Source organism: Pogona vitticeps, chromosome 5 (genome assembly GCF_051106095.1).
Source record: "Pogona vitticeps strain Pit_001003342236 chromosome 5, PviZW2.1, whole genome shotgun sequence".
Lineage (NCBI taxonomy): Eukaryota > Metazoa > Chordata > Lepidosauria > Squamata > Agamidae > Pogona > Pogona vitticeps.
Genome location: NC_135787.1, coordinates 161825869 through 161852249, shown reverse-complemented (window position 1 = coordinate 161852249; position 26381 = coordinate 161825869). Strand labels below are relative to the sequence as shown.

General features: G+C 42.3%; 1 protein-coding gene across 9 annotated transcripts in view; it reads right to left on the bottom strand.

Moving 5' to 3' along the window:
• Nucleotides 1-3566: 3566 nt before the first annotated feature.
• The window catches only part of TCF20 (transcription factor 20), a 215907-nt gene continuing 193092 nt past the window's right edge, over nucleotides 3567-26381 (bottom strand). For 4 of the 9 annotated variants that reach the window (XM_073000176.2, XM_078376110.1, XM_073000178.2 and 1 more), the window contains 4 exons: nucleotides 22427-22486; nucleotides 18113-18162; nucleotides 12705-12832; nucleotides 3567-4852 (listed from right to left, as the gene is read on the bottom strand). In XM_073000176.2, coding sequence (XP_072856277.2) covers nucleotides 12749-12832; nucleotides 18113-18162; nucleotides 22427-22486 — 194 coding nt within the window. In that variant the 3' untranslated portion in view covers nucleotides 3567-4852; nucleotides 12705-12748. The remainder of the gene's footprint in view (nucleotides 4853-12704; nucleotides 12833-18112; nucleotides 18163-22426; nucleotides 22487-26381) is intronic. The other 5 variants (XM_073000180.2, XM_020787961.3, XM_073000182.2 and 2 more) reach the window with 5 other exon arrangements.

The following is a 26381-nucleotide window of genomic DNA, read 5'->3' as shown; positions in this document are numbered from 1 at the left end:
AGCCTAAAAGATGTAATTTGTCAGTAAATCCCTCATGCCTCAGTCTTAACATCTGGGTATACGACAACATTTCCATGCAAGTGGGTTATCTGGGGCATCCAACTAGGTTTCATGGTGCTGGTGTTTATGCACTCTGGCTCACTGCAACGACTATTTGGTGAGTTCATAAAGTTCCAGGCGTGTCTACTCTCGTAGCTGCTATAATCCCACCGAAAATGGTTTAGATCTTTATGACTAGCCTGATTAAAATCAACAAGTTGCAGATCTGCCTTAAGATTTGTTCTGTAGTTAGAATAATTTGTATTTCCATACATATATGTGGGTCCCTTATACATTCCCCTTCTTTTCTTAGCTGTTGCATATCTGTCTCGTATCAGCACTGAGATTTTTCTGCTGTTGTTTCCTCCCACTTCATTGCTGCCCACTTCGGCTGTAATCATCTCCGAATTTGCAAGAGAGTTGAGTGGAGAGCGTGTATCTGACAATAGAATCTTTGGGGTCTGTTTGGTAGCTTGTCTCTTGTTCCATACAGGTGCTTCCCCTTTCTCTGCTGGTGGTTTTTGGCTTTCTCCCATTTTCAGTGTGTGCCATTGATTTCCTTCTTTTGCAGTCACTTCTCTTGCTTTTCCTTTTCCCTGCTGCAGTTATTTGGTCATCTTTGTTCCTTAGATCATTTTGCATTACATTTAGCATTTGAAAGAAGGGTTTAAAATCCATCCTTCTCCCTTTTTTTTGTAAGATGTATGGAACCCTTCTTGACTTTGTTGTTTTTGTTAACCTTGCAATTTGGTTGTCCTATAGAGTTAGTTGATCTTTGTTTTTTGAGGCTTTGTCTTTCTTTTTAACTTTGGACTTTGCCTGTTCCTCTCTTTTGGGTATGTTTGGTATAGTCCCTTCGGTGATGATTTGGGGTATTAAGGCCTCATTCACTTTATCTAGATCTGGCCTAAAAGGCAAAGACCAATCCTGATTTGTCTGTGTAACACAAGAAAGTAGCTCTATTTCTAAGATAATATTTTGAGGGAATTGAATACCTTCTTCTGGTAGGGTTGGAGCTTGATTACACTAAGACATATTGTGTGTAGCCAGATTTGGTCCCTGTAGTTCCTTGTCTATACAGTGGTGCCCCGCATAGCGACGATAATCCGTTCCGGAAAAATCGTCGCTATACGGATTCGTCGCTATACGGGGCAAAAAAGCCCATAGAAACACATTAAAATGTAATTAATGTGTTCCTATGGGCTTGAAACTCACCGTTCAGCGAAGATCCTCCATAGCGCGGCCATTTTCGCTGTTCGTTAAGGGAGGAATATGTCCCAGAAACAGGGGGCGGCCATTTTGAAACCGCCAGTCAGCTGTTATAAAAGCATTGCTATGATCTGAACCGATCATAGCAAAGCCAAGTTCCACTGCCAGCCAGCCCTGGAGGACGCCCGGCCTCCTTGCCGGGGCTGTCCTGGGGCACAAACAGGTGGGCCGGAGGGTCTTTCTCCGGTGAGCAGCGGGCTGGAGGGATGCAGCCGCCGGGGGTGGGGAAGGGGTGGGTGGGAAGGGACGCGCCGGGCACCCCTCGCTCGCCAGCTAGCCCAGGAGACACCCGGCTAAGGCAGGCGAGCGAGGGGCTAAAGGGATGCAGCCGCCGGGGGGGTGGAGGTGGGGAAGGGACGCGCCGGCCACTCCTTGCTTGCCAGCTAGCCCAGGAGACACCCGGCTAAGGCAGGCGAGCGAGGGGTTAAAGGGATGCAGCCGCCAGGGGGTGGAGGTGGGGAAGGGACGCGCCAGCCACCCCTCGCTCGCCAGCTAGCCCAGGAGACACCCGGCTAAGGCAGGCGAGCGAGGGGTTAAAGGGATGCAGCAGCCGGGGGGGTGGAGGTGGGGAAGGGACACCCCGGCCACTCCTCGCTCGCCAGCCAGCCCAGGAGACACCCGGCTAAGGCAGGCGAGCGAGGGGTTAAAGGGATGCAGCCGCCAGGGGGTGGAGGTGGGGAAGGGATGCGCCGGCCACCCCTCGCTCGCCAGCTAGCCCAGGAGACACCCGGCTAAGGCAGGCGAGCAGCGGGCTGGAAGAAGGCGTGGGTGGGGAGGAGAGGGAAGGGGCGTGCCAGCCACCGTCAGTGAGCCAACCCCGCACTCCCGGTCTCCTTGGCGGGCGAGGAGGGGGCCTCTGGTGCACCGCCGCCCCCGTCCAGCCACTGGCACCCTGATCCCGGTCCCCAGCGGGCGCCTCCTCCTTTGCAGCGCCGCCCGCCGCAACTGCTCTCTGGCTCGGCGCCCCAGGGGTTGCTGCGCACCGGGAATGGGGCCAGGCCCCTCACCCCTCCTTCCCTCCCTCCTCCCGAGGCGCTGATCAGCTGTTTGCTTTGCCATGATCCGTTCCCCAAGCAGGGAACCGATCATCGCAAAGCGAAATTTCCCCATAGGGAACATCGGAAAGCGATCGCAAAAGCGATCGCAAAATCTTCATCGCAAAGCGATTTCATCGTTATACGATGCAATCGCTGTGCGAGGCACCACTGTACTCTCATCGAAGATAGGGAGCTTTGTATCTGAAAATTGGTCAGGCTACCAGGATCAAGCTACATGTGAAGTACTGGGTGCACTTCCAGGCTCTGCATCCTAAGAAGGATAATGCTGTGACATATACAGTGGTGCCTCACAAGATGAATGTAATTCGTTCCGCGAGAATTGCTGTCTTGCGAGGCATCAGCCTCAGGAGGAAAAAAAAAAATCTTGCAAAGCATGGCCATAGAAGAAACCGTCTTGCGAGGCACCATAGTGATCGCAAAAACCAATCGTCTTGCAGGTTTTTCGTCTTGCGAGGCACCATTGTACTGAATTGGGTGGACAAGAAGCTAAAAAACAAAAATTCGTCCAGGAGCCATCAAGAAGGCATCCAATTGGATTACTCAATTAGACTATAAAGAGCAATCTTGATGATGAGATCTTCTAGACCAGGGTGGAAAATCTTTTTCCCCCTTGAACGCTATACTGGCCAGAGCCAACCCATAAACCTCACAACCGCCAGCCCACTGACTCTTCCTTCTCTCATTCCTTCTTCCTCTAATTTCTCTCAAGCCTTCTTTCTTTATTTCCCCCTCTATCAACCTCTTCTCATCTTTTCTCTATAAGGCTTTTAAAATATGTTTCACTGTGGTAAAGAAAAGGTCTTTTAAATCCTAATTACCACAGAGGAGAAGATTTTCAACAGTGATGACTACACATTCAAAGAAGGGTTAGCTCTTTCATTGCCAGCTATTGCCCCCATGGAAATCATACACACCTCAGCCCTGCAACTGACAGAGTAAGTTTCAACCGATACCCATGGCAGCTTTTTTAAAAGTCTGCATCCTGGCGGAGAAGATCAAGACTTAGAAGGAGATGAGCAGTGAAGCAGCTTCACTACTCAGGTTTATCCATAAAAACTCACAGAAAATGTGTTGCCTTATGTAAGCATTCTCCACAGTATAACACAGAAAGAGGAAGGTGGTTCATAAAATCACTGTTGGTGTGCAAGCTACTTAAAAAGCTCAGAAAATTTAAGCATTCATTAAATTCCACAGGTTAAACAAGGTTAAAATGAAGTTTATTAGGGTTTTTTGTGATTTTTTTGTTTTGTTTTAGTTTTTTTATATAAAACTGTTTGTGAAACAGCTATTTTATTCCCATGGCAGAGTGACCCTTGAAAGATGCACTAACCCCTTCTTAAGGCCTTAACAAGAGAAAAGGTTTCATTTTTTAAAAACTCAAAGGTTCAAAAATTACACAATGTACAAACAAATAAAGTAACCATGTGGTGTAGGCTGCTAAATTGACATTCTCCCTTCCTTCCTTTGGAAAACAAAAGACAGAGAAAAGAAGGGTTAATTGGATTTTCCTGGTCAGCTTAACACACACTGATTATGTCAACATTCATATTTCCCCTTTCTAGTAGGCAAGCCAACATCCACCTCTAGACTGCCATTGAAAAAAAGCAGCAGCTCCTTGGAATGATTTGGGAGTATTTGTTAACACCAAGAATGGCACAAACTCCCCAGCTTTTGGTACAGACAGAGTCATGTTTACAAACAGAGCCATGTATATAAGATCAAAGTATGTGAATATGAAGGTAGTAGAAGCCACTCTTATTTCACAAGTCACATGATATAGGAGTCTTCTGATGCTTCTCAGGCTTCCTTTCTTAATAAAAATAAATAGTGTTTTTTAAAAAGAAAAATCCCCTGTTCACACATACACAAATACAAACATCCTACTCCCAGCAATCATTCACTCCCACCTCCCACCCCTGCAGGTAATTTTGCCAGCAACAACAACCAAAACTGTATTCTTTGAAACCTGGGGGTTTGGATAAAATGGAGTATAGAGACAAATTTGATTAAGCAAGCTCATAACTCCATAACTCTTTTCTAAAAGATGGGATTCATTTTCAAAGGCCTTGTTTGAATTTTAGTTATTATGAGCAACTTGGAACATATGTGGGTCCTAAAAATGGAATTTAATGCATAAAAAGGGATAGCGCACCTTTCATTTAAAACAAGTCTATCAAGACTAAAAATAGATCTTTTGATATATATATATATATCTATATATATATTTTTATCCCTCCCTCTTTAATTTCCCCACCTTCTCTTCTTTTCCCTCCCCTTCCCATAGTCATTATGGAGATTGTGTCCATGAAAACAGCTGGTTCAGACTCCTTGATCATATTCTGTGATGTTTTCGGTCAGTTGTAATGAAAGAGTTGATGGAGGAAGTGCTGGCATTGGCAGGCACGTCAAGAGGGGCATGACTGCATAGTGGGAAAGAATCCATCGAATCTTGAATGTCCACCGCTTTTTTATCTCATCAGCCTAACCTGTAACAGGCAAAAATACTGCTATTATGAAAATTAATTACAGATGTTATAATTTCATAATTAACTTAATAGCACAGTTAACAGCATTTCCAAAGAGGTTTGAAAACAGTAGTGTACTTTCACAAGTTCTTAAACTTCATGGAATTCTTTATGAAAATTACAACTGAGTATTGTTTTCTATAAATAACAAGGATTTCTAAGGATGCCATGAAAATAAAGTTATTCTACACTGATTATATGAAATATGAAGAACTGCAGATTTTTTTTTCATGTTTAAATGTTCATGTTAGAATCCATGAATCGTAGTGCTGGAAAATAAAGCTGCTGAAGTACACACTGCTTAATCAAAGGATGAACCTCAACTTGATTCTATGAATAGCTGCAGAAGTTGATTCAAGACATGGACACCTGTCCACCAAGTCTTCCTCTTTCCATACTTCATAGGGACCTGCACAGTATTCAGCTAATAATAATTACTATGTGTTGTCAAGTGTGATGTTCGCCCCTCGTGACCCCTGCCTGACTCCCCAAACATAGAGCACACGAAGGCAAATCAATACTTTTCACCTACTGCCCCCAGTTGATCCCTAAATCAACATTACTTATGGAAGGATGAAGATGCAGATCCAAACTTCACTGTCTTTTAAATAAAACTTGTTTATTGAGTAAAGATGTTTGATTATTAATCATAGGTAATTTCTACAGGTTTATTGATCATCAATCTCAACCTTCTATTTGTTATAACAGTTCTTCTTCACTCTTCACTCTAATCTCACCTCAGATTTCCCAAATAGCACACTCTATCTCCCGCTCCGTAAGGGACGTGGTGGCGCTGTGGGCTAAACCGCAGAAGCCTGTGGTGCAGGGTCAGAAGACCAGCAGTTGTAAGATCGAATCCACACGACAGAGTGAGCGCCCGTCGCTTGTCCCAGCTCCCGCCAACTTAGCGGTTCGAAAGCATGCAAATGCAAGTAGATCAATAGGGACCACCTAGGTGGGAAGGTAATAGCGTTCCGTATCTAAGCCGCACTGGCCATGTGACCACGGAAAGATCGTCTTCGGACAAAACGCTGGCTCTATGGCTTGGAAACGGGGATGAGCACCGCCCCCTAGAGTCGAACACGACTGGACAAAAATTGTCAAGGGGAACCTTTACCTTTACCTATCTCTCTCTCCACTCTGACTCACTGACTGACTGACTCCTCTCTGACTCCATATGACTACTTAACATAACGCTACCTACCTCCCACTTAAATAAATTGTAGCTTGTGACCCTTGACTGGCCAAAGTAAAAGAACTTCATCTTCTGGCCTAAAAGTTCTTTCCTGGCCTTTCTTGTCTTACCACATCTTCTGCTCGGTATGGGCAGCCTTTAGGTTCTTTCTGGCTATCTCTAGAGACCTTCGCAGGGTGTTTTGCAACCAGTTCATATATTCTATTACTGACTCTGGGTCATTTTCACTATGGTCTTCCCAGTTCATGCAAAGCAAATCTAAAGGTACATGCACCTCCTATCGTAGCAACAACTCAAAAGGACTGAATCCAGTGCTTTCCTGCAGAATGCTCCCATAGGCATATAATACGGGTTGTATTTTGCTGTCCCAATCATTTGGGTTCTCTGCCACACAGGCCTTAATCGTGCGCACTAACGTGCCATTAAATTTTTCAATTAGTTCATTAGTCTCCGGATGATATGGTGTAGAGTTGATTTGGGTTATCCCACAAGCCTTCCATAACCTATTTATCAGTCTTGAGGTAAAGCTAGTTCCCAAATCACTGGCTATTTTGCTAGCAAATCCCGATCAACTCATGTAATTGATTACGGCATCTGCCACTGAGTCAGTTTCCATGTTATGTAATGGAATTGCCTCAGGATATCTAGTGGCAAAATCCATAATGGTCGGAATGTACTTATTCCCCCTTCTGGTGGCTTTAGGCAAAGGGCCCACCAGGTCAATTCCCTGTCTTTGGAATGGGGTAGAGATGACTGGCATCATGGCAAAGGACATAATTTGGCTTTAGTCCTGTCCCACCCTGTCCCTCATCTCTGACAGACATCACAAGTTCTGCAATAATAATTAATCTGTTTACCCATACCTGGCCAATATAAGTTCTGGGCAACCTTTCTTTTGGTTCATGTCATCCCCATGTGTGCCCCAAACAAACTACTGTGAGCTTGATTTATGATTTTCTCCCTATATTTACTTGGGATCACTAACTGCTTTTGGGGGTCTCCCTCTGTATGAGGTGGCTAACGTTTCCCTATACAAAAGGTCTTTATACATGCAAAATCTCTCAGGGCATTCAGGAGGCAATACAGTGGGCGTTCTGGCTGCTTCAAAGCAAAACCCCAAGCTAATGTCCTCCTTCTGTTCCTGGGCAAAATGTTTAATGGGATTCTTCAGAAGCATGAAATCAGCTTCAGCACCACTATTAATCTGGTTATTCAAGGGACTCTCTCTCTCCAGATCTCCCTCTGCTACTGTATCTAATTTTGCTGCAGTGGGTATTTAGCCCCCCTTTGAGCATGTAAGAACAAAAACACTCTTGACATGCTCTATTAAGTCCCAACCCTCGCTATGAGGAAACATCGCTAAACGGGACTCAAAATGCCATTGGAACACATTAAACTTAGTTTATTGCGTTCCAATGGCTTCTATACTCACCGTTAAGCAAGGTTTCCTCATAGTGCCGCCATTTTCGCACCCTCGGTTAGCGAGGGCAGAGCGCGAAAATGGTTCTGGCGGCCATTTTGGAGCCGCCGAACAGCTGATTTCCCGGCGTCGCAATGCGAAGATCGATAAGTGAAACCCTTACCGATCTTCGCAATGCGAGTTTTGGCCATAGAGGCCATCGGTAAGCGATCGCATTAGTGATCTCAAAAAAGTGATCGCTATGCGATTTCATCGTTATGCGGTGCGCCCGTTAAGCGAGGCACCACTGTAATAACAATGTACTATAGAGGCTTCAGGAATGTCCTCCTCAAGATCAGTAGAAGCTGTGGTTGCAATTGAAACAGGACTCTGGTTACTGCTTCCTTCAGAGGATTCAACTTGTTTTAAACAGTACACTTTTTTTGTTTGATTATCATTCTTCCCAGTATTAAGTTTATTTCGCATACACTGGAACTGTAAATGTCTAGACTGGCCGCAGTTGTAACATTTATAATTCCTCCTCTCATTCTGAGGAAGTTTGGTAAACTTTTCCTCAGAGTTCGTTTGGTTCTGAGGGCTAATTTAGATGAGGCACCACCCTGGCCTTCATTACCTGATGTTTTACTGTGGTACTGTTTCTTGAAAGGTTGGCTGAAGGATTTCTTATGGTTGTCCCAGGTTGGCTTGTCAACTTTTATCTCACAGAATCTGGGGTCTTTGTACTCCCTAATGTGATCAGCTTGTTCACCAGAGTTTTAGGATTTTTGTCCCTAACTAGATAGCGCAATTCCCCGGGTAAAATAGAGTAAAATTGTTCTAAGCCTATCATCTCTTCTAGAGAAGCAACTATTTCACATGTCATCCATTTGTCCAGATACTGGTGCTACTTAGACACCAACTGAGCATACGATTCTTCAGGTCTTTTACTAAGGGTATGAAATTTTCGCCTGAGATGTTCTGCATTTATGCAGTATCTGGAAAATACCATTTTTCTATAAACTTCAAAATCTCTAGTATGTTCTAGGGGAATCTGAGAATAAATCTCAATTCTCCACTGATTTGTGATCTCAAAACAATCATCCTTTCGCTATCTCTGATATTAAAGTCCCAACTTTAATATTATTAATATGATTATTTCTCCTTACTTCCTTATTCAAATCATAAGCTCGATTATGGCCCAAAGTGATTACACCTAGGCATGGGATTTTGTTTTTTTTTTACTATAAATCCTGTAATTATTTATTCTGAAAGTTCCACTCACATACCCACATCTACAGGCACCTACTGACAAACATTAATGCTTGAAGAAACATCAGACAACTTTCCTAAATGTTTAGTCTTTCCTCTCTTATTTCTCAAAGACAAGCCATTGCACTAGTCTTTTCTTTCCTGAAAATGTTGCAGAAATGCTAGTACAACTGAAATTCTGTTATTCCAAGGTACACTCACACAATGCCTTACAAGTATAATTGAGAGCACACACTCACACTAAAACCAAGTCACTCAATTCAAGATAGCTATTTTGAACATCTGCTTTCCACTGGGATTGTTAATCCTCCTCCTCAAACAGTGAATCAGGAGGGATAACAAATGATCCACCTTACCACCATCACCTCCACTTGGAGACCCCACCCCAATACTGTTGCCTTGCTCTGAGAACAAGACACCATGGCTGATGGGTGCTCCATCCAGTCATTCTCTAGAAAGCAGGTCCTGCTTGATGCCTTGCTTGTTCACATGTTTTGAAGGAACAGATCATGCAGGTCCTCTGGAGAGCACTGGAGCAGAATGCAGCTGATTCAGTTCTCTAGAGCAACCACTTGACACCTTGCTCTAACAGGGTCCTAAAAGCAAAGCATCAGACAGCTAGACTTTCTGAGTTGTGCCAGACCCAAATGTCTTGCCTTCAGGCTGAGGCACAGAAAAGGAGAGGTGAATCACATCTAGTCACCAGAAGCAGTAGGACAATTGTACTGTTGCTGTTTCATGTATAAAATATAACCTCTTTAGACATTCTTTTTATGAAGAATCAAGAATGCTCACTGATGTATCACTGGATTCAAATAAAATGCAACATTGGAAGATAAGTTTGAATAAACACAGATGGCGTTGGAAAAGATGTAGGCAAATCATTTCTAGAAAGCAAGAATCACCACCACTGGTCTTTTGTTTTATCCTGCTTGATAAGGAGATATGGAGATGTAAAAAAATAAACAAATATTTTTGAGCCATTGATTGGCTTAATAAATATCCATGAAATTAAAAAGATGAACGTCAAAATAGCTTCACTTGAGATTACAGTGCATAAAAGGTAGTGTTTTTGCTATAAGAAAAAAAATCCAAAATTTATCTTATTCTAAGACAGATTTGGGATTTTTTTCCTTACGGCAAAAGGGCTACCTTTTATGCTCTGCAAATCTTTCAAGTGAAGTCACTTTGATTTTCAACTTTTTATTTTTATTACCTGCAAAATGCTAACCAATTTCTATGACAAAAAGCATGTACAGAAAAATCAAATGTATGCCTTTACTTATACAGTCAGCTCTTGACTTACGAACTCAATCCGTTCCGGAAGGATGTTCGTAAATCAAAAAGTTTGTAAGTTGAAGCAAAATTTCCCATAGGAATGCATTGAAAACCAATTAATCCATTCCGGCTGTTTTTGGTTTTTAGGTCAAGGAACAGTTTGTAAGTTGAAGCATTAGTTCCCATGGGAACTAATGCAAAGCTGGTTAATCTGTTCCTACCACTAGGGGCAGATTTTTTCTTTTTTCCCCCTTTCAACCTAAGATGACTTAGGTTAAAAAAAGAAAGAAAGAAAAGAGGTAGGGAAGGAGGGAACAGACACCTTTTCAACAGAACACCTTGAAAAGCACCTTTTCAGCCAAAACTTGCGGTTTTTTCCCGTTCGTAACTCGAAGCAAAGTTCGCAAGTCAAGGCAATAATTTCCTATCAGAGCGGTTTATAAGTCGAAATGTTCGTAACTAGGGCCATTCGTAAGTCGAGGGTTGACTGTATTCCATATTCATATAGAAAATTTAAGCATTAGGATTGGAGGTTCAGTTCTCAGCAATGCTACTGAACTAACTAAAGGAAGAAAACTGTGCTAAAAGATTTCAAGTTAAGAATATTTAAAGTAACTGTATGAACTATTTAGGTCTTTCTCTAAATTAACTATCAAATGGCAGAAACCTTACTTCTTGTAGGCTAGCACTGCAACTCAATGTTTAGTCCGTTTTTTGTCGCAAGTAACACAGTCTCTGTAGAAAGAGATGTATTTGCCTTGCCCCAGGTTTAGAACTGGGCAGCTGACCATCCATGGGCTACATTATGTCAACTGTATACCTATACAAAACCATGGAGACTGGGTGCGTGTCAGGTAGCCCTTTTCGCAAAATAAAAAATATCTGAAATCCATGTTACTGAAATAATTAAAAGAGATATCAAGTTTTAAATGAAATTAATAAGGAGGAAATGAAGCCAGCACTTATTTGGGACACTCTTAAAGCATATTTAAGAGGAAAATTTATAATGGAAGGATCAAGATTAAAAAATAAGAGAAATGTTACAAGAACAACTGGAAGTTAAAATAAAGAGAATAACAGAAGAACATAACAAATGAGGCTCTAAAAATATTCAAAGAACTCACAAGAACCAAAGCAGAGCTAGAAGCATTAGACAGAAGTAAAACTAATAATGTAATGAGCTATTTAAAGAAGAACTATTATGAATATGAAAATAAAACTCTAAATTGTTATCCTATGCAGTGAAAAGGAAAGCAGATAAGAAAGCAATTATTTCTATAAGTACTAAAGATAACATAATTATAACATCACAACAAGGGTATCAACAACTGTCACTTAAGCACTTTCCCTGATCATATGCGAAGGGTTTGAGAAAACGAAAGTACTTCTTATGTCACTCCTCTCTCTCTGCCATTCTGCTTTCTCCATTTCCCCCTCCCTGTGTCCTTCTTCTCCCCCAACTCTCATTTAGAATCTGCACCCATGATACTGAGTCTGCTGGAGGGCGCTATCTCCCAGCTAAACAGAACGTGCTAAAAAAGAATGCATGCCCTACCTATAGGCCAGAAAGGTGCAAGATAGCTCTTAAAAGGGAAGGATAACTCAATCTAAGTAGAAACACAAGCAGTCTTTTTTTCTATCAAAACTGTGTCCTTAATGATCCATATACCATATCTATAGGCTAGTGCAGACAATCACAATTATACATCAGACTGGTTTCGGTTTAATGAGAATTTCTTTCCTAACAGAATAAGAATGAATTGACTAAGAAGATACCAGTTACTCCTTGGATTCTCTTCCCTACAGATGTCTACAACAGACTAGGAGGCAATGTAAACATGCCAGACTATCTAGAACTCACTGGAATCCTGTAGTGCAGCATTGTATGAGCTGTGGTGATGACATCATCAGCAGTGGAAAACCGCTGCATCCTTTGGGGATTCTGAGATACATGCAACTTTGTCATATCCTGCATGACTTGAGTGCATCCTGAAATGAGCAGCAATTTGCGACGGATGACACAGTTGTGCATGCAAAGCTGTGTAATAAGATTTCAACCAGTGTGTTCTTCAGATTATCTTCACTGTCTTTGTTGAACTCAAAAAGGCGACTCTGTTTTTGATACGCTTTTCTATTTCTGTGTGAACTGAAAGTGCATGTTGGTCCTAAGCACAAGCACAGCCATGATGGATCAGGCAAAATCCCTACCTAGTCTAGTATTCTGATAACAATACGCCTACGAGCACAATATGAATGAAACAGAATCCATTCAGCTTTGATCACTGCCTATTTTTCTGTTCTACCTGCAACAAGCTGTAGACAACAGTGCTTGCTGCCAGGCAGGGAAGTAAACTTCCTTGACTATGGCTCCAGAAAAACATTAACTTCAATCATGTCTTACAATTATTCCCCAAACAGTTCTACTATGAAAAGTTTAATCACCCACCTGTTTTGTAAACAAATCCAAACAGAGAAAACGTGGAAAAATACAGAGCTCCTTTTCAATTTAGTCTTTCAATGACAAGTGAGATCAAGATAGAAGGATAATGCAACTTGTCTAAAGTGAATGAGTGAGTCCCAGGTAAGTTCTTTGCACAGGAAGACCGCCACCTATTTCTCCCTCCAACTTGAGGCAAGCTGGGAGGGGAAATTATGCCCTTCTCTCAACTCACCTGTGCTTGCTTTTATTTTCATTCCCACGAACATACTTCCCCCCTCACCCCCGCTCCGACTGCTCTGTGCTGAGGCTGCCTTTCACCATCTTGTTCTGCAAGAAGGGAAGAGAGCAAGGGAGGGGGGGCTGATGTCCAGTATGCCAAGGGGTAGGAGAAGGAGAATGTGAGGATGAAGCAAAACAGAAAAGAAGAAAGGAAGAATATATGAAGAATGAAAGAGAAAGCATCAGTAATAGAACCGAAGAGATTTTTAGGCAGAATTCTACAGTACAGCACTTCATGCTTTCGTGAAGCAGGAAATATAAAGAGTTCAGGAGGAAAATAGAGCTGAGTGCCCTGCAAAATCACAAAACTTTCACACTGAGCATCAAAAAGGCATTAGGTTTGCAATGTTTGAAATTCTTCTTTCTTAAGTCTTTCTTTTGAAACGGCATTTTTGCAAAAGGGTTTAGCTCCCCAATGTTACTTTCAAAAAACCATTTATATCAGAAACGTCAAACTTGAGTTAATTTAACTTTGCAAGTTCCTAAGAGAATACAGCTAGCATTTAAATCTTAAATAAAGAAATCTGCTTATGACATAAAACATATGTTGACACTACAAAACACATTTAAATGAAACATTTGAAAGCCCTCTTCACTTCAAAGGGTTATTTTTAACTATATCTCAATTCATTTTTTTAAATTACCATAATAGCATTTTACAGAGAACAAATGCCTTGGATTTCGACTGGCACAACATTTGGATTATAAAAAAATAACTATGTAGTTCTGAACAAATGAAGAAATGAATGAAGAAAATTAAAATCCTAAGAATCTTAGTTTTCTTGTGGGTTTTTAAAACAGATTTTGTCCCTTGTAGCTATCAAGATTGGAAATAAAAGTATATGTACATGCAATCCTTAATTAAATCTGCAACATCTGAAAGGGGCTCTGTAGGATTACAAGATATTATTGGTTAAATGTTCAGTCCATTTGCACCAGAATGTCCTTTTCATATAAAGAATGCATAATGCAAAGTAATCAAATATGAGCATTTTCCTGCCACAAAATAATTTATAAGCACAAAATCTATTTTTCATGGCAGATATACATGTTTTAATCATGTTTAAACCACCCAGTGATTTTTTCATTAGAAGGCTTGGCCCCACTGATCCTACTAGATTCTTTCAGTCCGAGTGGAAGAAGCATAAAAACAGAACAGAAATCGAAAATTGGCTTTTCTCCCAGTATACTTATAGCAATGGGTCTTACGGATGCCATTAAAGCGGTGAAGTTAAGGGTATGGGACACTGAACTACAGGACCATGTTGGCCAGTTAGGGAAATATAACTTCCTTAAGAAATCTGCTTTTATCACCTCCTCATATTTAGCCAGCACTATGTCATCTAAAGCCATAAGGGCTTTTACGCTAGCTAGGCTTAATGTACTACCTTCTAAGCTTCTGGAGGGAAGATTTCAAGGTTTGCCTGAATCAAATTGTCTCTGCCCTTGTAATAGTGATAAAGTTGAATCAGTTGGTCATGTTCTTCTTTTCTGTACTTGTTACAGGGATCTTCGCATGGAGCTTTTATCACCTATTATCTGTAAATCTCCTGGGAGATCAGAGGAGGATTATGTGCAATGGCTACTCTCTGACAACACCCCTTATATTACAAGACAAGTGGCCCAGTTCTGTGCTCCAGCAATGGTTATTCGTAAACAGATGTTTGGGTAGGTGATTTAGAAGGACAATATAATGTTTTTAATATAACACTCCCTGAGGTTTTACCTACAGTATATTAAGGATATATTATGCTATTAATTGGAAAGAAGGGGTTGTTTTATTATGTTTTAATTGAATTTTATTACCCTGATCGACTTTACTAAACAATAATTACAGTGGTGCCTCACTTAGCGATATTAATCCATTCCGGGAAAAAACATTGCTAACTGATTTAATCGCTCAGCGATATTAAAAAGCCCATAGGAATGTATTAAAATGTGTTTAATACGTTCCTATGGGCTAAAAACTTACCTTAAAGCAAAATTCCTCCATAGTGGCAGCCATTTTGGGTGCCTCTAAAGCGAGGCAAAACAGCGGTGGCCATTTTGTTTTTGCAGCGGCCATTTTGGAACCGCCGATCAGCTGTTTTAAAAAGTTCGCTTTGCCATGATCGCTTCCCCGCGATCATGGCAAAGCGAATTTTAGCCATAGGGGCCATCGCTAAGCGACCGGTCCAACAATGGCCAAAAGTCCATTGCAGAATGATCGCTAAGCGAGGCACCACTGTATATGTATCGATTTTATATTGATTTGGTTTTACTGGTCTTTGACCGTAATAAAGGATACTACTACCACCACCCAGTACAGTGGTTGCACTAATAAGGAGATAAATAAATCAAACCAAATATGCATATACACACATCTTTAACAAATAATGTACAAACAGAATATAGTTGTTTGTATATTTGAGAAATCAGGAAATGGGTATTTAGTCAGGTGAGATTACTTACCTGTTTATCGATGCCATACATAGTCTAAGTTAACAGTCATATAAAACACTTTGCAAGTTCATGGCACATACTCCACTCTTCCTCTACTAATAAAATGCTTGGAATGGATCAGTGACATTTATCAATGGAGGAGCGCTATTCTGCTAGTTATTCATTTGGTATTTTATTTTCTCTGTTTATCATACTGCTCTTAGAATGTACGATAGTTTTTACACATTTTCTGAGTTACCTTGTGGATTCAGAAATCAAAAATTGGTGTGTGGGTGAGTGTGGAGGAGAGAGAATGTCTAAAGCTGAGTATTAATTTTTCTCAAAAATAGAAAAGAGGATTAGGTTTATGCTTTAGTACTTCATAATTTCTCCTGATCTCTGCAAAAATTTGATTCTCAAAATATCAATCCTGTCAAAAACACTGATTAAATACAGTGGTGACTCGCTTAACGGGCGCCCCGTTTAATGACAAAATTGCATACCGACGAACTTTTTGCGATCGCTTTTGCGATCGCTTTTGCGATCGCACTGCGATGTTTTAAATGGGGAAAAATCACTTTGCGATGATCAGTACCCTGTTTCGCTTACTGATTATCGCAAAGTGGTGATTTCCCCCCAGCTGATCGACGGTTCCAAAATGGCCGCCAGGTAAAAAAAAGGCTGCCCGCGGTGTTTAGGGACGGATTCCTCGCTTACTGGGCAGCGAAAATGGCCGCCGTGTGGAGGATCGTCGCTTAAAGGTCAGTTTTAAGCCCATAGGAATGCATTGAAGGGGTTTCAATGCATTCCTATGGGCTTTTTAAAATAGCATAGCGATGAAATCACTTTGCAGAGATTTTTGCTGCACCGATTAATGTCGCTATGTGAGGCACCACTGCATATTTACTGGGAGAAGTGATTTAATTTTGAAGGGGCCAATCATATTCCAAAATAACCTGAATGATTTCTGAAGTCTTTATGCAACACAGTAGTACCACGACTTACAAACTTAATCTGTTTTGGAATGACGTTCGCACGTCAAAAAGTTTGTAAGTCCAAGTACCATTTCCCACTGAAATACATGGGAACAGAATTAATCCATTCCAGCATTTCAAAAGGCAAAAAGGCAGGGGGAAAGGGCTGGAAATTCCAATTTCCCGCCCTTTCTCCCTGCCTTTCTGGCTTCGGAGCTCTCAAAGGGCTTGCTCCGATGTCGGGAGGAAAGCCCTTTGAGAGCTCCGAAGGTGCCGATTGCGGCGGTGGGGACCCCCAGGGAGGTCTCCCATGGTGGCGAGCAAGCCTTGGGAGACCTCCCTGGGGGTCTCCGCCACTGCAATCGGCACCTTTGGAGCTCTCAAAGGGCTTTCCCCCCGACATAGAAGCAAGCCCTTTGAGAGCTCCGAAGCCAAAAAGGCAGGGAGAAAGGGCTGGAAACTCAAATTTCCCCCCTTTCTCCCTGCCTTTTTGCATTCGGAGCTCTCAAAAGGGCTTGCTCCGATGCTGGGGGGGGGGAGCCCTTTGAGAGCTCCGTTCGCAAAAAATGGCCGAGCTCCATTCGCAAGCTGATGGCAATTTTTGCCAACAGAGTCATTAGTAAATCAAAAAGTTTGTATCTAGGCACGTTCACAAGTTGAGGGTTGACTGTATGACCTGTACAGTGGTGCCTCGCTTAGCGATGTTAATTCATTCCAAAAATTGCTGCTAAGCGATTTCATCGCTAAGCGAAACGCGGTTCCCCAATTGAAAGGCATTGAAACCTATTCAATGCATCTCAATGGGGAAAAAATACAACAATAAATTAAAAAAGAGTCAGAACAAAGTCAAATTTGGTTAACAAAGGGTTTATTAAGTGCACTTTATGATTTCAAACATTTTAAACAGTAAACTTTAACTTTATAAATAACAGGAAATCATTTAAAAAACAGCAAACATGAGGCTATTTAAACCATCGTTAAGCGAAACAGGGGACCCAAAATTTAATCGCTATGCGAAGCATGGTCCCAACCATCGCTAAGCGAAAATCACCCATAGGGACCATCGTTAAACAAAGCGCAAAAACGCTCCGGAAAAGTCGTCGCTAAGAAATTTCGTCGTTAAACGGAGCAATCACTAAGCAAGGCACCACTGTATTTTAAAGCATTCTATATTTTTAATAATGTCATTCAATAAAATGACATCTGATTTGGTTTCTGACCAGAGGACAATACAGATCTCCTTTACAAAGACAGATGGCTTGTTTCCAAATGGCTCCAATACTTAGCTTGTAGTGTACATTATTAAATAAGAAAAAATCACCTCAAATATATTTCTATATGCCAGAAAGCATTATTAAACAAGAAAATGAACTTATATTTTCTTTAAAAACACAGATATTCCCTAAATCACATTTCTTAGAGTATTACTCACAAATACTTTCCCATCAAAATCAATCTTCTTCCTAGTTTTGATTGTCTAAACTGTACAAGTAGTAGTCCATTATTTCAAAAGTTGATGCTTTAACAATTTATCCAGAATTTGAACAAGAGAACTAGAATTAGTACTGAACATAACAACTTCATCTCCAAAGACACCCACATAACAACTCTCAAAGATCTATTGATGACAGGGGCTTTCAAATTATTTCTCCAGCCATTTAAAAACTCAGAATATTTCCAGACAACCACTTTAAGAAAAATATTTCTAGATACTTGAACCAAGGAAAAACATTCAGTACAAAATCCATGTGGCACAAGCATTAACACAAAATGAATAAAAACAAATGATATCTGTTTTAGAGTACAATAAATTCTTGACTGTTAGAAGAATAGTACTCTGCAGAAATACACACACATACAACAGAAAGAAACTAAGTGAATATTTCTTCTAGAAATAAAATTGTCTTAAAATAAGCTGTTTTGAGCCCAGGAAATAGCAATGCCAAATTTCTCATGTCTTTATTACCTTGTGCTTGGGGCACCTCACTGAAAAATTCTCTTCATTTAGTAAACAATCTGGAAGAGACAAAGAAAGAGCATAGACTTATTTCTAAAATAAAATATAAGCCATCAACTCCATGATTTTACTAAAGTTATTTTAAACACACACTTGACGATAATGAGCCTCGTGGCGCAGTGGTTAAAACGCTGTACTGCAGCTAAAACTGTGCTCACGACCTGGGGTTCAAATCCCAGGTAGCCGGCTCAAGGTTCACTCAGCCTTCCATCCTTCCGAGGTCGGTAAAATGAGTACCCAGCTTGCTGGGGGGGCAATGTGTAGCCTTTATAATTAAAATTGTAAACCGCCCGGAGAGTGCTTGTAGCGCTATGGGGCGGTATATAAATCCAATAAATAAATAAATAAATAAATAAATAAATAAATAAATAAATAAATAAATAAATAAATAAATGAATGAATGAATGAATGTTGGGTCTACTTCTCCATGGAAAGATGGACATCTGCACACATCCACTCAAAATCATTACTCTACTCAGGCATCTCTCTTTGAGACAAGAGCTTCCACCCAGGCATCCTTTCTCAAGCCATCTTTTCATTTCAAGATTCAGAAATCTAATTCTACTGTGCCTAATGTTATTTCAGTTGTCTTGTGATGGGGAGGTGGTGGAACTAATTTCTGCTGATCATCAGGACAGTAAGTCTCTAGAAAAAAACTAATGGGCACAATCTCCATAGTTCTCTACAACTGTCCAGTGACTCATGGTCGTAAATTAACACATGCTAGCTTTAAACCATCCTAAAAATTATTCAAGGAGAGATTTTCAGCAGTGGTATTATCTCCTTTAGTTGTGACAGAACCCTGCCTTCCTGCAAGGAGGCACTCACCACTCTCTTTACCCACTTAGCCAATAGGTAAAGTGATAACTTCTGTTTTATAATGGGATCTTTGACATAAAATACATTAAAAATTAAAGCTATTATCACAGTGCTTTTTTTAAAAAAAGTAAAGGACATTTTACCAAAATTATTACTTTTTAAATCTGCTTAAAAGAAAAGTATATGATTCCAGCTTTAAAAAAACCCCCGATTTTTATTCACTACATTTATGAAAATAAAGATTTTTCATAAAACAGGGACCCTCAAAAAATCACTCAAAATGAAAGAATTTGCTCTGTAGTATTTTCAGCTTACTTAATATCTAAATAGAACAGTCCCATGCCATGTCCATGGACAGTAATTCTGAGCTGCTGGAACAGAAAACTACAGAGAGCATAAAACTGGCTATACAGGATAATGTAAATTCCTACTACTACCCAGAGAATAAAGAGATGTATAGTGACAGTTGCCGATTCCCTATTGAAGGGATAGAAACTGCAGTTTCCAGACCTGAAAGAATATTTCAGGAGGTGTGCTTTCTCTCTGATGCAAAGTGAAATTTCCTAAGACTCATCAAGCCCACTGACAATCATCATTTCCTCCTGATCCATGTGAGAACAAATGATGCTCACAGGCATAATCTTCAGCATATTGCAAGTGACTGAAGGGTTCCTGGTTAAACAGTGAATAATTTTGGGGCACAGACATTTTTGAAATTACTCCTCCTTGTACAAGGTCCTGGAAGTGAGACAAGAATACTGAAGTCAGCAACTGGTTGTGCATATCAGGAAAGGGTTGGCTTCTTGGACCTTGGTCTGTTTCCATGAGAAAGGCCTCCACCTAACAAGGTTTGGGAAAAAAAAAGTTTGCTAGAGTCTTTCAAACCTGGTAGGGTAGCTTAATTGATTCCAGATGATATGGAGAAGGTACTGGAGATAAAAATGTCACAGATGTATCAAAGGTGGGATGGTAGTACAGCACTCCATCAATGGTGAGGAAAGGCCAACAATGAAGCAGCTTGATGGAAACATTCATGGTTTAAAATGTTTCCATACTAATGCACAGAAAATTGGAAACAAGATAAATCTGAACACAACACATGAAGGCAAATATGATCTGATGGGCATTACTGGAATTACTAGTGGGACCAAACTTATGAGTGGAATGTAGTGTTTGAAGGGTATAACTTATTCAAAAGGAAAAGCCTAAGGAAGACAGAAGGGTACCACTATATGTACAGGATGGGTAAAACTGAGGAGAGCCATGAGTTGCAGAGAGCATTTGGGTAAAAAGTTAAAAGAGAAAAAAACATTGACATAATGGGGATGGCAGGGTGCTGCTACGGAGCAAACTAAACTAAGGTTTTGGAAGATGGTATTGTAAATCGGATTACTAAACATTTAAAGAGAAGAAACTGGGAGACTTCAACTACCTTGATGCCTGTTGGAAGTCCAGCTCTGCTAAGAATGTAAGGTCCAACAAATGTTTCACTTGCCTTGCTCAGAACTTTATTTTCCAGAATACAGAAGAAGCAACAAGATCAGCTGTCCTGGATGTGAACTGGCAAAATGTGGAAATAGTGGGAACTACAGATGGAAAAGCTGAGAATACTAGAACAAGCACTGTGGATTTTAGAAAGCTGATTTCAATAAGCTTAATGAAATATTGGGCCATATCCCAGGGTCATAAATACTCAAAGAGAAGACAGTTGACAAAGGATGGGTGTACATTAAGAGTGAGATAATGAATGGCACAACTATAAACAAATCTAAATAGACCAAAGCTAAACAAGAATAAATCACATCATGCAGTAATAAAAAAGAAAAAGAAAACACAATATTAGATGCATAAACAGAGGTATAGTCTCCAGACCAAGGGAAATAATAATACCACTCAACTCTTCTGTAGTAAGATTTATCTGAAATAATACATCCAGTTCTGGGCATCACAGTTTAAAACAGATACTGACAAGCTGGAACATGTCCAGAGGAGGGCAACTAGGATGATAAAATATCTGGAAACCAAGCTATGAGGAATGCTTGAGGGAACTTGGGTATGTTTAGCTTGAGAAAAAAGACTAAAAGGAGATATAATAGCCATCTTTAAATTTTTGAAGGGCTTGCACAATGAAGATTGATTGAGCAAACTTGTTTTCCGAAACTCCAGGGGGTAGGATCCAAAGTAACAGATTCAATTTGCTAGAAAGAAGATTCCACCTAAACATAAGAATTTATTGACAGTAAGAGCTATTTGACAATGGAATGCACTGGCTCAGAGGGTTGTGGACTGGAGTATTTTATTTATTTATTTATTTATTGGACTTATATACCGTCCCATAGCGCTACAAGCACTCTCCGGGCGGTTTACAATTTTTAATTATACAGGCTACACACTGCCCCCCCAGCAAGCTGGGTACTCATTTTACCGACCATAGCTACTTCTCAAGGGTATTTTAGTGGTGGATTTCCTGCTTCCACGGGGGGGGGGGGGTGTACTTGATGTCCCTTCCAGCTCTACCATTTGATGATTCTACAACCTTTGAGGACTGAAGTCTTCCAGAACCTTCATATATGAACAGCTTATAAAAATTAATAAGAACTGCATTTGTAATCAGCCTAACAGTCCCTCTTCTTTAGCCATGAATCTCCAATAATAATCCCAGGCCCGATCATTCCAAAAACCTTGCAAATACTGCATGGTGAAGATAAAGCTCTCATGTTGACTGCCCTTTACTATCAGGCACTCCATGATAATAATGTTTACACTTCTGGAGATTCTGTTCTTGTAAGGATGCCATCACAAATTGGCATCAAATGCTTCAGAGGGGTATTTCTCTCAGCCACGCAATAGGCTCTTTCTGCAACAACAGTTTGCCCATTGTGTTCTGGCTATGACTACCCTGAAATTCTAACTAGTGGCAATTAAATAGAGTATATGTAAGTGGCTCTTCAAAGAAGTTATGGCTGATTTATATATAGAACAGATTTTCTACCTGAAAAATTGAGTGGAAACATATAACATCATCTCAACTAAGTAATGATCTTCATCGATACTTCAATGAAACACACAATGTATTTGGTACTCATTTTGACTAAATTAGAAAGGGAAAAGGACAGAAAAGATAATGGTATTCCTGCACTTAATGGTGAATAGGAAAAGGAGGGGAAAAAAGGTGTTCCTGCACTTCATGGTGGAAGAGGTATCAGTCTAATTCAGTGTAAAGAATTCAGTTTTTCTTGTTTCAGAATCCTGACTTCCTTTAAAAAAAAAGCACTTATACAGAGCCTTGTCTATACAGCAGGAAGACGTAAGCTTCATTCATTTGTAAGTAAATCCAATATACTTACCATGAGTAGAGAGGAGTGCTTCAGCCTTGCCACCACTATTTATATAGAAAGAGTGGCGAATTTAAATAGAGCATTAACTAGGATGCTGGTTTCTCACCTGTCTGACTCACATGAAAAGCTGCACAGATAGCAGAGGTTCCCCTCTTCAGACTCAATGCTTCCCACATGTAAGACAGAGACAGAATCAGCAACTGATCAGGAACAATAACAGAGCTCTCCACTCCATCCATGGTCAACATAGTCATTTTAGTAATGACTCAAATGGGCCAGATAAGCAATTAGGAGAATGCTTCCAACCATGAAGTCTCAGACATATTCTCATAATCTAGGTTCAGAAGCATCCAAATGTAGAATGTTCATGGTGAATCCTCATTCACAGAGATTAAAATTAACCTATCTCACTGTCAAACTCTTATGCCAGAAGCTGTCAATAGCAGTAAAACTACTATAGCGTCTTTGTTACTCCTAAAACTGCTGTTGAAAATCAAAAGAGACATATAACTTTCTTGGCAGACATGTACCACTTTGCCTTTTCAAATTTTGAGAAAGAAGCACCTCCATGTTGAAATACAGTGAGGGAAGCAGTCATCAGCGTCCTACACTTTACAACAGTGGTCCTCAATGTTTTTGGGACCGCGGACCATTTTGGGGGTACTGGCTTTGTGCGCAGACCGGTGGGGGGGCCGGGCACCCTCGCGCTTGTGGGTGGGTGGGGCACCCCATGCTCATGCGTGGGCGTGTCACATTCGCAGTCCCACTGCCGCCTTCTCCCCGTCAAAACATACATACACACATACACATACATACACACACATACACACACACACACACACGCCCCCTCGGCGTGAGGGGGCTGTTGCAGGAGGAAGAAGTCATCGCCTCCCTCCCTCTCCCTTTCTCTCCCTTTCACACCAAGCGCCACAGCCATCCTTGTCTGTCCTCTCTACCTATGACCATGAGCTCAGGCAGGGCGCTGCTGTTCTTCAGCGTCACGTGTAAAAATGCACCGGGAGCGGCACCTGGGGCTCTCTCATGGCACACAAAAGGGCTGCTTCCCAGTTCGCGTTGAGGCCAGTCGTGGTGGACGTGAGGGAAGGCGGTGGTGCAGCGTGCAGCCCTCACTCCCCCTGGTCGTTGCTCTTGCGGGCGCTGCGCGGTTTATCCCCCGCGCGCCCTGATTGGTTGGTTTTCCCTGCCCTCCCATGACTTTCTGGTTGATAGGCCCACTGCCACCTTCTCCCCTGCCAACACACACATACACCTCTCTCTCTCTCTCTCTCTCTCTCTCTCTCTCTCTCTCGGCGTGGGGGGGCTGTTGCTGCAAAGGTGAAGCAATCATCGCCTCCCTTCCTCTCCCTACGCCAGGCCTATTTTCCACCAGACGGGGCGGCAGGTGTTGCCAGCCCGCTTTGCAGAGCTGATTGGGGTGGGGTGGGAAAGAAAATGCCGACTCGGAAAAAGGGCTGCCCTGTTGCCGATCCCCGCAAACTGGAGGCCGGGAGGTGGTGCCTTCGCCTTTGCACTGGCAATGGTCAGCAGACTAAATCCTTTATTTTCAGGGCTAAAAATAAATAGGCTGGAAATAAATAAACGCCTGGCTTTGTGAGTCTCTGTCAGGGCTTTGTACAAAAGTATAAAAGAACTTCCATCCACCTTTCTTAAGCACAAGGAAGGCAAAGGGAATCGGTTTAACGTGACAACTGCCCCTGCCCTGCATAACAAGTATCGCACGCTCGGCATGCTCAACGCCTCCCAGAAAAAGCCACAACTGTCTCTCTCACGGTTTGTCCTGTTAATCACATGCCGCGTGTACACACCATATTCTTGGGAAACCTCCCACCGAAAAGTGGGGTCTGCATCCGTTTACTCTGAAGAAAACCCCGCCAATGACCTTAGTGGGAGAGGAGTGAGTGGAGCGGCTGTACCCCCAGTTGCCTCACTCCCTGTCAGTCTCCCAAGGAGGGGTTTCTTTCTCTCTCTCCCCCAGTCCCTGACACAACCCCATGGCGCGCGGCTCCATCGCCCTGTGAGGAAAGGGGCCCACCTCATGACGGGCAAAGAGGAGCTGCCTCAGTCCCCTCTTTTGTCTTCCTTCTTACTCCGGCTGCCTTGAACTCTCTCACCCAGCCTGACGCTGGATGTGGAGTTTCCCCTGCTCTCTGGGAGTGAGGCCGGGCAGAAAGCGCAGGAGCACTCCCTCCCCTCTTCCTTCTTCTTTGTGATGAGAAGAGGCACCGAGAGGCAGTTTTGTTCCACCTGCTCCTGCTTCTCCGAGAAGGCACCCAATGGCTTCCCGGGAGAACAGCCGAGGAGCCTGGCTGGAAAGCCAGCAGTGCAGACGGACCCAATGGCTGGAGGCAGAGCCTGGCGGGGAAGCCATTCGAATTTCCCGGGCTCTTGCTTCCAGCCACTGGGTCCATCTGCGCTCCTGGCTTTCCAGCCGGCCTCCGCTGCCTTGGCCAAACGTAAGAGGCTGGGCATTAAAGTGAGATGCTGCTGAGGCAGCACAGGGGGTTGGCGTCACCGTGAAGATTTCAGCAAGGCACGGAGGGCGGCGCAGGAACTGCCACCACTCAAGTAGCTGGGCAGGCAGGTCATAGCCCGTGCTCGGGAGGATCCTCCGGGAGCTGCCGCCACTGCTGCAGTATCAAAAAATGACAGAAAGAAATGGGCACTTCCCTCCCCCTTTACCCCTTCATGTTTGGCGCCCTCACGGCAGGAGGGCAGCCAACACAGCAACATCATGAGCTCGTGCGCTGTCTGACTGACGCTGAGACATGAAATGACACCCCCCCTTCCTCCCTCTTCTTGCGCACTCGCACCTAGGTTCCCCGCGGCGCAAGGCAGAAACAAAGGAGGAGGCGGGACTCAATTCAGCTTCCACCAAACTCAGAACGGTCCAGAAAGGCAAGCGAGGAATGGTTGGAGGCATTCTGTGCCTTGTGCCCTGTCCCTGCTCTACCCCCTCCATGCTTTTTTTTTGGACTTATATACTGCCGCCATAGTGCTACAAGCACTCTCCGGGTGGTTTACAATTTAATTATACAGGCTACACATTGCCCACCCCCAGCAAGCTGGGTACTCATTTTACCGACCTCGGAAGGATGGAAGGCTGAGTCAACCTTGAGCCGGCTACCTGGGATTTGAACCCCAGGTCGTGAGCACAGTTTTAGCTGCAGTACAGCGAGGCTCTATTCCATGCTTTAAAAAAAACATACTTGACTCTTATGAATGAAGTTAGGATCCAGTCTAGGATTTTGCAGCTGCAAATGGGCTGTGCGGGGGTGAGTGTGTGCGGAGGCGGGCGGGGGGAGGTCTGTTTCGGCGGCCTAGTCCAGCCCAGGCCATGGACCGGCACCGGGCCGTGGACCGGGGGTTGGGGACATCTACTTTACAACACATTTTTGAGGAGAAAATGGCAGCTGTGCTAGTCTGCTGCACAAAAGGAACAGTTCTATAGACCCAAAAGATTTTATTTGGCACAAGCTTTTGTGGACTGTGCAGTTCACAAAGCTTATGCCAAATATAATTTGTTAGTCCTTTACACCACAGCACTCTTTCTTTCTTTCACCTTGCAGTGACTGACATCCTACCATTTAGCACCAATGTCGGCCCACTGAATTAGCGGGGATTTGGTGAGTCAAATCTTCTGTGAGTTCCACTGATTTAAATGGGCCTACTCTAGTTGCAAATTATTAAACTAAAGTAAGCTGCAACTAGAGTAGGCCCATTTAAATCAGTGGAACTTACAGAGGAGCTGACTGACCAAATCCAAACTGAGTCAATGGGCCCACTGAAGTGTGATGTACTATGCTAAGCAACAGGATTTCAGCCACAGATTTATAATTCTATAGAAAAAGGCTTGTAACAGACCTACCTCTGTAGGTTTTAAAGAGTAACAAGTACTATACAAGCATTTCTCAATACAATAGAGTCTGTAACCAAGATTTTTACAAGCCAGTAGAAAGAATGTAACAGACAAAAGACAGATAGACCCCCCCCCAAAAAAAATCAGTGTGAGCTTTCACAGAGAAAATCTATTTCCTTGGGCA